Genomic DNA, 15652 nt, shown 5'->3' with positions numbered 1-15652 from the left:
TATGTTGATACGAACATTTGGGTACGATAAAAAATTTGCGTACGAAACATTTTTTGCACGGAAAAAATTTAGGGGTACGGGGAAGTAGTACCCGTGGGTAACTTGACCCATTGAGCGAAACTGGGAGGCGGGTCACATTCTTGTTCATAAAGTATGGCAATACATTCATGATGATTCTCGAAAGTAGGTATGAGCACATAGCCGGACCATGTGAGCTCAATCGTATGAGCACCTGACTATCCGAGTTCGCCCACGAACATATGGATAAGTTAACTAATAGCGAAATGACCTTATACATGTTTATGCTGAAATCTAACAATCAAACGAAATATCAAACATGGTAACACTTCGGTGGTTGTGTAATTTCTGTTAGAATATCGTATTCAATATGTAAATTTTAAATGATTGTGCCTGCACTTGAGTTTGATGCCTTGTTTGAGTCTATACGCGCCTCGGCTGCACCCAGTGTGTGTATTCGTGTTTTTCCAAGGTAATGAGTTACCTCCGCGCTGAGGCTGCATAATGTTGGGACCCGGAGTGTGTCCAGCACTCCTACCTAATAAGATTAGATTGACGACAGTTGGGACGAATTTTGAATGATAGCTGCAATTTCCAGGAATGGTGACCACATAACATACAAAATATAACATTGCGCCGGGAGCGGGAATCGAACCGGTGTCGTAAAGGTGAAAAAGCGAACGTCCTTACCACTGCACTAGCGGGACGGACAATTACGCTACGAAATGTTGTTTTATCTATATATATCATAGCAGTGCAGCGTTTACAATTTGCAGGTTGGAAATCGTTTGCATTCTTTAGTTTTGTGATCACGTAAAAAGTTAATTTTACATGTTTTTATTCGCAATTTATTTACTAAATCGAGAACAAATATCAAACAAAATAGAGAAAATATATAGTTGTTTCATTGGTCTATAAAAATAAAATGGATGTAAAATAACTTATTTGAAATTAACGTTCTGATACACTTATTGAATCTGTTTCCCCAGGATATGCTGTTCTATTAATATTTACCTTTATCAACATGAACGACAACTCCGCTACGAGAATGTTATCAATGAAAATCAACGAGCAATCTCCTACGCAGTGGCGAATGCCAAGGGAAGTAACTGAAAAATCGAGTTATCTCAATCGGACTGGCTCGGTCTTTTACATAGGTCGCAATTGTGAAGAATTTTTTTACTGGTTATCAAACCTTGGACGCTGCTGTTCCAGCATCGTCAAAAAAAAATATTCCAAATATTGTCTTTTGCTAGAATTGTTGTTGTTATTCTTGCAATAATTATTTGGATCATCTACACTGCACTGTTTGTGAAATGAAATGTATTGAACACCAAATTACACATTATATAATGAGCATCAACAAAATGACTGGCATTCTGCTTGTATGGGGGGGGGGGATGAGATTTTCCGGAAAAAAAAAAAACAATCGGGAATGGTGACCATATAACATACAAAATATAACATTGACGTTTTCACACACACACAATTTGTTTTCTGTTAACAAAGCTATGGCTTTTGCTTTTGTCTTCCAGACAGACAATGGAGAAAGCTAATATTTTTAAGTTATTAAGTGCCCTTGTCAAAAAAGTGGGCAAAACCCGGTTTTAATCCGTGTTAAAACCGTGTTAAACCCTGCGGTATTGGCACCGGGTTAAAGCGTGTCTTTTAAACACACTTTTTGCTTACCGACTTGGTTTTTTGTAGGTAAAACCTGGATTTCACTCACATAAACCAACACGCTTATACCTTCTTATACCAACTTAAACCAACTAAAACTAACTTAAACCAACTTAAGTGGGTTAAAAGTGAGTGTGTTTTCCTTCTCTATGTTGGCTTTTAAACCCGCTTCTACACATCAAGTCGGTTTTTCCTGTTCTTAAGCGGGTTAAAAGTGGGTTTTTGTTTGAGTGTTAAGTGAGCTAAATGTGTGCTTAACTCAGATTAAACGCAGTTAAAACTCGCTTTAAAACCGAGTTTTACCGACTTAAGTTGGTTAAAAGTTAGTGTGTTTTCCTTCTTTATGTTGGCTTTTACACCCGCTTCTACACATCAAGTCGGTTTTTCCTGTTCTTAAGCGAGTTAAAAGTGGGTTTTTATTTGAGCATTAAGTGAGCTAAATGTGTGCTTTTCACAGATTAAACGCAGTTCAAACTAGCTTTAAAACCTGTTAAATGCTCAGTAAAAACCCACTTTTCACCCACTTGAAAACTGAAAAACTTTTTTATGATAAGAACAAAAATATCATAAATTAAATTCTAATTACTTTTATAAACGATAAAACATAAAACTTTACATATATATCCATATACACAGCATGATAAAACTATTTTGACAGACATGGCATTGTTATAATAAAATATAATAGTGTTATAACATAACATTGAACACAAAGAAAGAACTGAAAAAAGTACGATTGTATGGAATAAATACAAACAAGAGATGTGTTTGTCAGAAATACAATGCCCCCTACTGCGCCGCTTTGAAATAAAATTTCTATTTATCATTTGGCAGGTATAGAAATTATCTCTCTTTGCTTATTTCTTCCATTGGATTTTGACCTCTGACCTTGAAGGATGACCTTGACCTTGCACCACTCAAAATGTGCAGCTCAATGAGATACACATGCATGCTAAATATCAAATTGCTTTCTTCAATATTGCAAAAGTTATGACCAATGCTAAAGTTTTCGGACGGATAGACAGACAGACGGACAGTTCAACTGCTATATGAGACCCTACCGGGAGCATAAAAATAAGTTAATGTTGTTGCAACAGGTGCAAATCTATATAACAAAGTGAAAACAATGGTTAAATAATCATTTTAACAGCACATTTAATTTACAAAGACTTCAGTCTACTTGTGCATCAGCCGCAGATGCCTGAAACAACCTCTCATCTTTTCTTCAACATCAATCATAGACTTGTCAAAGGTTTTGGCTATGACATCTGAAAAAATATAATAGACTATTCATTTTAAAAACATGCAAAAAAACAACAAAGTCTGTTCTTAAATAGAAAATACTCTAGCCAGAAAAAGAGGTTAAATATTTGCATATTAAGGAAGTCAACACAAATGAGTTTATTACTGATTGTCCTGGAGACAGTGACTAGAGACACGGACAAAGTTTTTCAGTCCCTGTCTTCATGAATAAAAAAAAAACTATTGTTAACTGTCACTTGGATTATAAAAACTCCCCCTTTTCACAAATGATGTAATAAAATGATCATTTATGCGACTGTAAACAGTAAGTGATCTGAAAAATATTTGTAGAATGTGTATTGAATTTCTATATGGATAACTGGTACTTCAAATTTTTATGATGAAGAAAAAGTACCAATGATTGCATTTCTCTCAGCAGCGGGGAGGCTTGGTCTTGGTGACCCAGTTGTAGTTGTTTCTCCCTTCATGGAGCAAGTCACAAGCTGGTGGAAAGTGAATGGTCGGCACATGGCCTGTGCGATGGCCATCACCTCCCTGGTTTCATGCTGGATTTCAGCTTAAATGATACTCTGGAACCAAAAAAAGAAAGGGAGTTTTGACAAAATATTTACAATTGGTAATTTTCCAAAGCTTGTAATTTACTTTCATCACATTTCAAACTCTAAAAATATTTGTCACATTGGTCAGAATTGTGACGCTTTTAAAATGCAATAACCTGTATAGTTTTACCTCTCAACAAATCCAGCTTTCTTGTTCAAGGACAGGGCGAGGTTTGCCCACTTCAGTTCCCCTCAAGTTGGCCAGCTCATTCAGGGTAAAAGCCTGGTGTAAAAGTCCATACATCAGGTAGTATGATTACCCCTTTTGCTCTTGGGGCAAGAGTTTAACCTTCAAAATTAAAATATGAGGGAAAGAAATCTGTTCAGTAATAACCAGAAATATCTATAAATAACAATAAAGATGACAATAATCATAAAACACAACCACAATAATTCACTGTACACAACATTTAAACTTTGTCATGTGTATGTTCATCTATTTTTGCTTCAAATTGTGTTGTTTTTCCTTTAAGTTGCAATACATTAACTTATCAATTTACATTTCCCAGTGACAATACATAAATATAATAATTATCATAATTAATTCAGTTAACTTAATTAAAAAAAGGATGAAGAAATGACAATACAAACCTGTTAAAACTGTTCTTCAGTATTCCAAAAAAAAAACAGTTGAACTTCTTTTCCAACAAACTTATTGTTGATTTCCAAATTGTAGTAAAATACACATTGTTTTCATTACACAATACTTCATGCTGACAGTATTTCAATACATTTTACAGAACAATTATAAGTCTTAACGTTAATTTAATTTAGCTCAATTCAATTGCTGAAACCAGCTTGTTTTTCAAAAGTTGTTGTTTTCAAATAATTTCCTGTGCAAAAAATTGAACCAATCAAAAGTCTTATACCTCATTCCAGCCTTATGTCTGGGCAAACCCTATCAGTAGCCTTATCTGCCCCTGATAATCAGTACCCTGTTTAGCTCTGAATGCCTGACAGATTGTTATCTGTTTATTGTTAGTGGTGTGAAAAGGGGTGGTTTTAGGTATTGTCTTGTTATTTTGTTGACTGTTTATGTAACACAGGTCATGTCTGGCATCTTATTATTTAATTGCAAATTAAGAAAATGGATATAATGGTATCATATGAAAATATCAAAATCTTGCATAACTTATGTACACAAATTAATAGATTATTTCCAAAATAATGTTTCCAATACCATAATTATTTAAATATGCAGATTTAACAAGTAAATCCTGTTTTAAACAAATATAAACAATCATATAAGATTGTTTTAAAATAAAAATAAAAAAATAATTTTAAGACATAAAACAATCATAAGATATTGTTTATAATACAAACAAATATAAAGAAAAAAATCAAAGCGAAACACAAACTCTTTTATTTTCAGGTATAAAACTAAGTTTTATCATTTTTATAGTTTTTGGCAGTGATATTTGTTGTCCATCTGTGAACCTGTGATGTTCTGAAAGAGCCATTTTCATCCAATATTCACTAAAAAATTATGGGGAGCACACACATTTACAATAGGAACAATGGCAAACAAGCTGTAAAAAAGCCCCTTTACAATTGACTTGTATTATATATGGCTATAAACATGAAACAAAGACCTAGTTGAAGAATTATTGTTTTATTGATGAGTATTATTTATAACCAAAAGACCAATTTATTGAAAAGTGTGTTAAAGTGAGTCTTTTAGCCTGGTTTCAGCTCTCAAATTATTTACAAAAAGACCAATTTAAACTCGCTTAAACCCACTTCTGTTTAAAAAGGATCAACTTCTGTTGTAAAAGACTCGCTTATAAAACAAAAAGACACACTTAAACACACATAAACCAACTCATAAATAAAAAGGCTCACTTTTGACACACAAAAAACTGACTCCTTACAGAAAAAAACTCGCTTAAACACACATCTTCTTAAAATAACCAACTTTAAACTCAGTTAAGCACAGTTTAGCGCACATAAAACTCGCTTTTAATAGCAAAAACCAACTTCCGCTGAGAAAAACTCAGAAAAAACACAGTTTTATGTTGGTTTAAGTGTGTTTTGGTATGAAAGTGGGTTATTTTTTTGACAAGGGTGGGATTCCATCATTTAAATTAAAACCTCCAGGTTTACTTGTTGATATTATTTTTTTTTAAATTGTAAAACATCTGAAATAATATAAGATTGTTATTACTTAGGCCGGTGGAGTTAAGGCCCCTTAATATAAAATCCTAGTTTACATTTTTGTTAAATCTTGATTTGATTGAGTGTCCCAGAGTCATTTCATATAAAACTTTTATAAAATAGCACATTTTAAGGATTATTTTCATGAATATAATAACATAAATATAAAGTTTGAGGTTTATATAACTCAATACACGGAATATGAAAATTAGTTATTTCCCTTGAGAAAGAAAATTTGAATAGGTTTTTACAATCTGTGGATCCTGATCATGTGATCGATGTCACAAATGCCAACATCCATGAAACAAACTCATGAAAACGCGAAAAAAAAATCAAATTGTTGGCAGTAATCGCACACATGTAACATTCCCTGCATAGAGCTTAGACAGTTTTTCTGTTCTTAACTTCTTAACTGGAACAGATGTCACATCCATAAAGCAGTAAAATGGCATCTGTATGCGTAGACGACTTTAACCCATTTATGCTTAGTGGACTCTCCCATCCTTCTAAATTGGATCAATTTATTTTCAAAATTAGGGATGTCGAGTATATTTATTTCTATATTTAGAATATTTCTTACAGAAATTCCTTAAAGCAAACAGCGCAGACCCTGATGAGACGCCGCATCATGCAGCGTCTCATCTTGGTCTACGCTGTTTGCCAAGGCCTTTTTTCTAGACGCTAGGCATAAATGGGTTAAGGAAAGATCGAACATTGTGAAACATCATAAAAGCTGCAAAAATAATATTTTAACAAATCGTCTACGTTTGGGAAGGAGGTAATAGATCTGCTTGTTGGGGATTGGGTAAGAAAACATGTTGATTTTGCTGACTGCATGCTACCTGGGGAGAGGTGACATCTGTTGTATGGGCCAACAATTCGCCCACATGTAACTTTGATTCATGAATGATTCTTTATTGTGAACCCATTTCAATTCAATTACGACATTGCACAATCATAACGACTTGTGATTAAGATGAATTTTCTTTTATAAATCACATTGACCATTATAAGTTTGCATAAACACTTAACCAAACACAACAGAGGTTTAAAATGGACGCTTCACCAGTATGTGTAACGGTAATGAGTTTGCTTTTTTTGCGCAATCTGTGATCATTATAATACTGGAAATCTGCATCTAAATGTAACAATGAAAGTTCACAAAAATCTGGAAATGTTTTCGTACTAACATGTGACATTTGGAGATACATTTTTGTCCCTTCTTGTGTGACAGCTAATCCACGTCACATGAAATTGTTTGACAAATGACTGCCATTGAGCAACCTGCTCATTAGCCATACAATAATGCAAAATGCCTGTGGCCTAACATTTAACTGAAAACAAAGCAAAACAACATCTTCACTCTGTTGCGGTTAATACACTTATACACAACTCCCCCCCCCCCTCCTAATACATGTAAAAACATAAATAGACCACTGATACAAAAATTCAGATTACTGAACAAATACCAGAATATGCATGTCTTCATAGCAAACAAGCATGTCCACTGACATGAAATGTTTAGAGATGCAATTTATATGCTAATTTCAACTAGATTATGTATGCTAAAACGAAACAAGTTATCTGAAATATAGTAAAAACATGCCAAGGCGGTGGTTCGGTATTCAAATACCAGATGACTTCAAGTGGTTCAGGATCCATTTTTAAGATGTTTTTGAGATGTCTTCCTTTACAAAATATTTGGCTGAATGATATCATAGTATTGGTGGGTTGAAGTGTCATTTGAATGTTCACTCTGTTATCAGCATGTGCTCAGAATATCTTAAAGGTGATGTACAACTTGAATGTATAGTATACAAGACCCCAACAAACTTAAGGTTTATGTTTAAACCTGTTTATTTTAATTCGACTGCATAGAAAGCCTAAGGCTTATTTGAAACGCTCTCGAGTCCTTATCCTGGGTCTAGAACCAGTACTCTGTGTCTATGGGGGAGAACTAAAGAACGTTCCCATATTGGAGATCGAATTTAAACCTATTTATTTTAGCTCTATTGCATAGAAAGCCTAAGGCTTATTTGAAACGCTCTCGAGTCAGTTTCCTGGGTCTTGAACCATTAATGCGTGTCTATGGGGGAGAACTAAAGAACGTTCCAATATTGGGGATCGAATCAGTGACCGCCCGATTGCTAAGGGGACACCATTTCCACTACGCCAAACATTAACAATACATAATCTTTAACAAAAGCAAATTACCTTATACTCTTTGTTAATGAAATACATTGAATAAATGTTTGATGACATTTCATTCAAGATTCAGTATACAGTACTTCTTGTGTATGCGTTTCACCTATGGATTTTACTTAAAAGGTTATATAATTTAGTGCTATTCTTAATGGCTCTACAATTATTAAAACACTATCCTCCAAACTGTGGCATAAGAAGTGTGACCAACAACAATACAACACATATTATAAGCACCGTCTTTTTTTTCTTCTTAAATGCACCTATTTTGCTTAAATGTCTCTTTCTTTCTCCAGTTCTCTGGTTTTTGTTTCAGCACCCTATTACGGCAATGAAATCAGTTTCCTACAAACATTTTTTGGACATCATTCTGTCTTTGATTCTATTTGTTGTAGACACTGGCAAACAGCCACCGCAATAACTTACCAGTTTCCTGTCATCCAGAATTTCATTAATGGAATCTCGGATGTCTTGACATTAGCCGTAACTTACTATCCGCTCGACTCGTATTTGAGAAGAATCGAACAAACGTAAGACTGGCATAAACAAAGCGAAATAATTTGATGAACTTATTTTTACAGAACTTTGTTCTTTTGTGAAAATAAGTAAAGTAGAACACAAGATATGAAATCTTTTAATTCCTATTAAAATTATTAATTTTGTGTTCCAATATTCACACTTTCTGTTTCTGATAAAACTGATGATTTCAGTCCTCTTCAAATAGATTTGTTGATGCACAAAATGTAAAATAATTTAATTTTTTGCAAGGTTAATCATTAATGAAAAAGCAATACAAGATTATGCCTTAAACCACTAATGTTTAAATGCGTATCTAAGTGGTAAAGAGTGAAATGTGTATCTTAGTGGTAAAGAGTTAAATGCGTAATCTTAGTGGTAAAGAGTTAAATGCGTGTCTAAGTGGTAAAGGGTTAAATGCGTATCTTAGTGGTAAAGGGTTAAATGTATATCTAAGTGGTAAAGGGTTAAATGCATATCTTAGTGGTAAAGGGTTAAATACACATGTTAGTGGTAAAGGGTTAAATACGTATCTATGTGGTAAAGGGTTAAATAAGTATCTAAGTGGTAAAGAGTTAAATGCGTGTCTAAGTGGTAAAGGGTTAAATGCGTATCTTAGTGGTAAAGGGTTAAATGTATATCTAAGTGGTAAAGGGTTAAATGTATATCTTAGTGGTAAAGGGTTAAATGTATATCTAAGTGGTAAAGGGTTAAATGCATATCTTAGTGGTAAAGGGTTAAGTAACACATGTTAGTGGTAAAGGGTTAAATATGTATCTATGTGGTAAAGGGTTAAATGCGTATCTATGTGGTAAAGGGTTAAATGCGTATCTAAGTGGTAAAGGGTTAAATGCGTATCTTAGTGGTAAAGGGTTAAATACACATGTTAGTGGTAAAGGGTTAAATACGTATCTATGTGGTAAAGGGTTAAATGTGTATCTATGTGGTAAAGGGTTAAATGCATATCTAAGTGGTAAAGGGTTAAATGCATATCTAAATGGTACAGGGTTAAATGTGTATCTAAGTGGTAAAGGGTTAAATCATACATGCCATACGTCCCGGATTGTCCCGGACAGTCCCGGAAATAAAGAACTTGTCCAGCTGTCCCGGAAATCTGTCAAATGTCCCGGAATTTACTAAATCCATATATACATGTACCTCATCTTAGGCTTAACTGCACCTCGAATCTGTGCATATTTGCAGCGTCTCCATGACAATGCCTACCCGAATAGGCAGACTACGCTACGTGTCAAAATCGATCAATTAACAGGGGTCCTGCTATCATATCGATTGTCCCACGTTCGCGTTCAAACCGAAAAGGCGGCATTGTTTAATGTGGTTGTTAATTGACTTTAATGTACAACGTCATTCTTTCCCGCTGCGTAAGGGCAAAGGATAGTTGTTCACACATCTGAAGTCCAACATCGGTGAGTAAAAAATTAAACACTAAGATCACGAGTGAAATGTGTGTAGCAGCGAAACAAGTGTGTAACTAATGTGTGACTGTCCGGATTTTAAGTTGACGATCTACCGGTACTGTTTTGTTGTATTTGTTTTATTGTGATTGGTTGTATGTATTGTGAATTGATTTGAGTTGACGATCTAACGGTACTGTATTGTTGTATTTTTTATTATATAAATGTTATAAATGAATAAAGGCGTATCAACAACTACGTGTTACACACCGGTCTTAATAACAATAACGCAGTGACGTCACAATCTATGTTTAGAACGCTTACACTGAAAACACGTGGCTTGTATTTAGTAACGGAAGTAGTAATGTTGAATTTGACGTTAATAGATCAAGTGTATTTCGGATAGGCTTTCGAACTTTTGCAATTAACGATGCGAAACAAAAAAAAACGTACCAAAAATGCATATGTCTATAAATATCGCTACATTTTATACATGTCCCGGAAAATCGGCAAAAGTCCCGGACAATTTAACTCAATGTCCCGGAGTTGGTCTAAAAAATTATGGCATGTATGGTTAAATGCATATCTAAATGGTACAGGGTTAAATGTGTATCTAAGTGGTAAAGGGTTAAATGCATATCTAAATGGTACAGGGTTAAATGTGTATCTAAGTGGTAAAGGGTTCAATGCGTATCTTAGTGGGAAAGCCCGGTTAAATTTGCATCTAAGTGGTAAAGGGTTAAAGGCATATCTAAGTGGTAAAGGGTTAAATGCGTATCTAAGTGGTAAAGATGTACAGAAAATTATATTTTCTTCAGAAAGTGATTAAAATTGATAAATGACAAAATTTTCCAATCATAATGATATTTGCCAATTTAAATGATATTGGCTGATGACAATGATATTAATGCCAATTATAATGATATTAGCTGATGACAATGATTTAAATTTGCCAATTATAATGATATTGGCTGATGACAATTATTAATTTGCCAATTATAATGATATTTGCTCATGATAATTATGATATTTACTGATGATGACAATGAAATTTGCTGATGACAAATGAGATTTGCATGCGACACAATATTTGCCCAACAGAATTAAAGCTCTGTCAGCTGACAGCAACTTTTGATGACACAATTATAAACGTGTAATTTCTGTCAATTATGGTTGCTGATTTGACAATTATGTATCTTTGATTGCAATCACATATAGTTACTGTAAATTCAGTTATATTTGGCAGCATGACAGTTTATGTTGTTTAACCCTTTCCCCCATAAGAAGTGAAGTGAAAATGGCTTTTGCAACCAGCATAAAACCAGAACAGCCTGGATGAACTCGCAGTCTTTTCAGGTTTTATGCTGTTTGTTGCTCATCAGTAACTAAGGGTTCGAAATGAAGCCTTGTAAACTCGAATATAGTATGGAAAGTCTTTAATTTGAATGTAACTTTCTGAGGGAAAACAAATGCGCAAAAATACGTAGTGGTAAAGGGTTAATGACATTTTCATGTAAATTTGTGGATTCCAGATTTTAGAGGGAAAAAAGAGGAATTTGAGTGTGTCATTTTCCTAAGTGTTTTGGTTGAATTCACTGATCGATCAATCCACGAAATTAACAAAAATTACTACCCACAATTTAAAATGATTTTGCAGCATTTACCACATGGAAACACCCATGTATTCCCTTAAAATTATCAACAGCAGTCCAACTGGCAGACATGCATTGAGATGACACTATTGTCAATGATCATTCTTTATATTGCTGAAGAAATCAGTTTTGCTAATAACTCAATAATGATTGAAAATGATTCACTACACAACTAGGATTGTTATAGAGAGCTCTTAGTTTTATGGGGAACTAATAACTGATGTCAGCATGTGTACTGAAGTCAATTGTGTTTCTGTACTGATGTTTGAAGAACACTAAAGATGGCCACTTCTTTATATTTAAGCTAAGGGGTCAACTTTCCACAAACAAATCATAAAGATAGACAAATTGCTTGTTTAACAAATATAAAGTTGAAGACTGGAAATAAATTATAGGGTTTCAGTAGAAAGCCTTTGATGTCAAACTTTATTGAGAAAATGATTCGAATTCTTGTGAAACAGAGTTCACTGAGAGAAATAAGTGAAACTTTACAAATAACTCACTGAAAAGATAAATTATTCTCAGCTTAAGGTTTTGTATATTTTCAATCATCAAGAAGCAAACAAATCAAATTGAACAACAAGTGTATTTTTAAATTCATATTCGATGAACTTTTTGAAACAACCAGAAAGTAATGGTTTAACAGAAACACTTTTACACACTACCATGTTCATACAAATATATTGTAAGCAGCTATTCAAAACAAAAAAATTAGCTATCTACAGCCAGTTTATAACTTTTTTAAGTGTGAACCATTTAGACCATTGTGTAAAACCATCATAGCCCACTTTAAACCATTATGTTACTTTACATTTACTTAACAGTTTTAATGGTATAATTTTAGTATGATCACAATGAAATGGTAAACTCATTCTATTAAATATTTATTCTACATGTACAAACTGCCATTTTTTACCAGCAACAATAAAAGCAAACCTGTAGCATATATTTCAAAACAATGATGGATGCAAGGTACAATAAATTATTCAGGCTCTAGCGAAAGGAATGAAATGTGCGACTTCAAAGAGTTTTCAGTGCAGATATTTATAAACTTATAATTTTCTGGATAAAGCAATCATTGCCTGAATACATACGGCAATTCATTATCATCAATAATAAAACATGAACATAAGGTAGTGAAGGCAAAGTATAATGCACTCAAGTTGCATTCTTTTTACAAGTTTGATAATAAACCAAACAAATAGATATATCAACATATCTTTTAAACAAAGATAATGAGTATTCATTAAAGACGAATAGACTTATAAATGATAGACCCTAGTGATTCATCACATAAACATAATAGCTACTTTGGAAATAATAGTTGAAACACAAAAAATGCCAAGTAACAAATTATCATTTGTATAATGATTTGCATAGAAAACTTGATAGAATAAAAAAATAGTGGCACAATTTTAATTTTGTTTAAGTCGTGAGGGATAAATACTGTAACTTAACCAAAGTATAATTTATCTCATTATTTGCATAGAAAACTTGATAGAACAAAAATGAGCACCAATAAAATTTCGTCTGAATCAAGAATATCGATGGTACATATAATGATTTTTCTTGAAAAAATGGATAAAACAAAACTATTAGCACCAATTAAATTTTGTCTTAACCAGGGATAATAGTGTGACTTACCGATGAAAGATATGGATGGTACAGCACAGAAAGCCCGGATCCAGGATTCTCAGTTCGAATTTTCATTTCCGTTAAAACTTCACCCGAATAATACATTCCAACCTGGCGGAATGACTGCGGCGACTTTTACAAAGAAGACATATACCAGCATCACATGATCAGAAAGTCAACCCAAAAGTTATAAAATTACCCAAAAGTCACACAGAAATTAGCACTCTAGCACCAAGTACTAATATACTAATTAACGTTCAATAGATTTCTGTAATTAAATCAATAACACAGACATCTGTTTTACAAGCCAGGACACTGTTATCCCAGGTTTACTAATACAAGAAATTGACTGGCCGTGAAAATTAGCACGAAACACCAGAGTCAAAGATGCAAAGAATATCGTCTTGATAATTAAATTGCATGTTATTCAGCCAAATCACCAGCAATCCTGTCCACAAAGCACGCGTACACTGTATAACTACCAATCAACAAATGTTCATCAATATATCGCCGTACGTGTCCAAATGTCCAAATAAACGCAGAAAACAAGGCCAGCCCATCAATAGGCCCTGATATTGGTTAGAACTCCTTGTTAATTTCTCAATCCTGTAATGGTTTATGTCCAGCTTCTGTCACCAGTTTTGTCAAGGGCTATTAGATGAAGTAATACTATTGATGAATCAGTTGCTAAGTCGATTTGTTATTATTCGAAGCATCCACTTCCTTCCAGCCATCCAATTGTTATGCACAGTCAATACACTGCTGTATATTACAGCAGTGAGTTTAATCTTGCAATGTTTTATAGGTATTTACCACCAAACTCGGCCTTGCTTAAACACATCCGCCTTTTATTATGCTATATTTGACAATTGCACAGTTGAACACCATATAAGAGCCTCACTGAATAGAAAATATTCACGTTTTGCAGCAGTTTAATTTCGCAATTTTGTATAGGTGTTTACCAAACTTTGCATGAAACACATCCGCCTTGTATTATACTATATTTGACAACTGTACAGCACATGAGGGCTTCACTGAATGTCAAATAGTGAGTTTAATCTCAAACTGTTTTATAGATATTTACCACCAAACAGGGCCTTAAACACAATTCCGCCTTTTGCAATTATGCTATATTTGACAAGCGTACGATAAATGAGAGCTTCACCGATTGATGAATAGAAAACATTTACGAATAAAATACAGTTCACTGATTGTTGAATAGAAAATATTCACGATTAAAATACACAAAGGTAAAGTTAATCTGAATCTGATATGTTTAGCAATGGTAAATGAATAACAAATTTCTCCATAGGCACAATGCTAAAGTGTATATAACGAAAAAATATTTAAATTACTTGCCCAGGGTGACACAGGTATAAATAACCATCTATGTCACCAAATACACTACATGGTGCTTGAAAACTTTTCAATGGCTAAACAAATCAACTTGTTGTGAAAAGTTTACTTTACTTTACATGATCTGGCGAGTCACACAAACAATCGGCACAAAAGCTTTTATAAATCATGTACTCTCATGAATTTGTGTAATTTACTTTTGCACAAAAGCTGTTATCTAAAATGCCATGCGGGTGTCTGTATGCAACAGCATGATGATTGATAATGGTCACTAGAATAAAATGCACAACGAGAATAAGTGAAATCTGCAAAAAGGCTCAGAGCTTGGTTATGGAATATTTAATGAATATTTACACCATGGCAAAGGGTGATCATAAGGACGTAATTGTTTTCGTGTTTTTAAACAAGTTTTCGCAGAAAAATCATTTTAAGCTAGGTCCCAGTAGAATTAAGGTTCATTTAAAATTACCAACAAATTGTGTTTTTGCCCATATGGTGTTGAAAGCAGCAAAAGCAGCAATGTATTATTTATACTGGATAATTAATCCAAAGGGAGTCTAGATACAACTTTCAATTTCCGATTTCAAATGACACCAAAGTCTATTCAACTGAAGCAAAGAAGAACAGTGAGTTAAAGCATTATCATGACAATTGTTATGTGCCACATTGAAAAAAAAAGATGATCGTGCCCCTACTAGTTTTACCCAAAATAGATGCTTGAGAATCTTAACAACCAAAGGCTATCCAAACACTTTTTGTTTAAGAATCAACTTAAAGAGAAATTGAAAGGTGTTCATTATTATTACTCAATGAAAAACAAGAACCCAATGGTTTTAATCACAAAATTAAACACAGAAAACAAAATTGTGATTCATGATTTGCAGCAAAATGAATTGTCATTATCAAGGGCTTCATTTCACCCCCCCCCCCCCCTTCCCTCGCTTTAAGATATTGATTTCAGCAGGCAACTGCACAGTGGGTAAAATTTATACCGAAGTCAATTGCCCAAGTAATACGTCAAATGGGCCATGCAGTCTTGCCTGAGGGCATGGGAGATCCAGGGAATCCAAGCTCAGTACATTTACATAGAATTTCCCCAGAATTTCCATACTCCGATTCTCGTTCTCTTAGATATGACAGGACAGCCATCGAAGCCTTGCAA

At 33.8% G+C, this 15652-nt stretch overlaps 1 protein-coding gene across 15 annotated transcripts in view; it reads right to left on the bottom strand.

Annotated features, from left to right (window-relative positions):
- LOC127856000 (RNA-binding motif, single-stranded-interacting protein 2-like) overlaps positions 1-15652 on the bottom strand; it is a 247648-nt gene that overhangs the window by 104100 nt on the left and 127896 nt on the right. Inside the window, exon 1 of one of the 15 annotated variants that reach the window (XM_052391953.1) lies at positions 13144-14270. The exons of 6 other annotated variants lie outside the window; for them this stretch is intronic. In XM_052391953.1, the coding sequence (XP_052247913.1) occupies positions 13144-13239 (96 nt within the window). In that variant the 5' untranslated portion in view covers positions 13240-14270. Of the gene's footprint in view, positions 1-13143; positions 14271-15652 lie in introns of those variants that run through there. 8 more of the 15 variants (XM_052391942.1, XM_052391947.1, XM_052391943.1 and 5 more) reach the window with 8 other exon arrangements.

The sequence above is a fragment of the Dreissena polymorpha genome, chromosome 13 (genome assembly GCF_020536995.1).
Source record: "Dreissena polymorpha isolate Duluth1 chromosome 13, UMN_Dpol_1.0, whole genome shotgun sequence".
NCBI lineage: Eukaryota > Metazoa > Mollusca > Bivalvia > Myida > Dreissenidae > Dreissena > Dreissena polymorpha.
The sequence above is the reverse complement of the archived record's forward strand: the minus strand, read 5'-3'. Positions and strand labels throughout refer to the sequence as shown.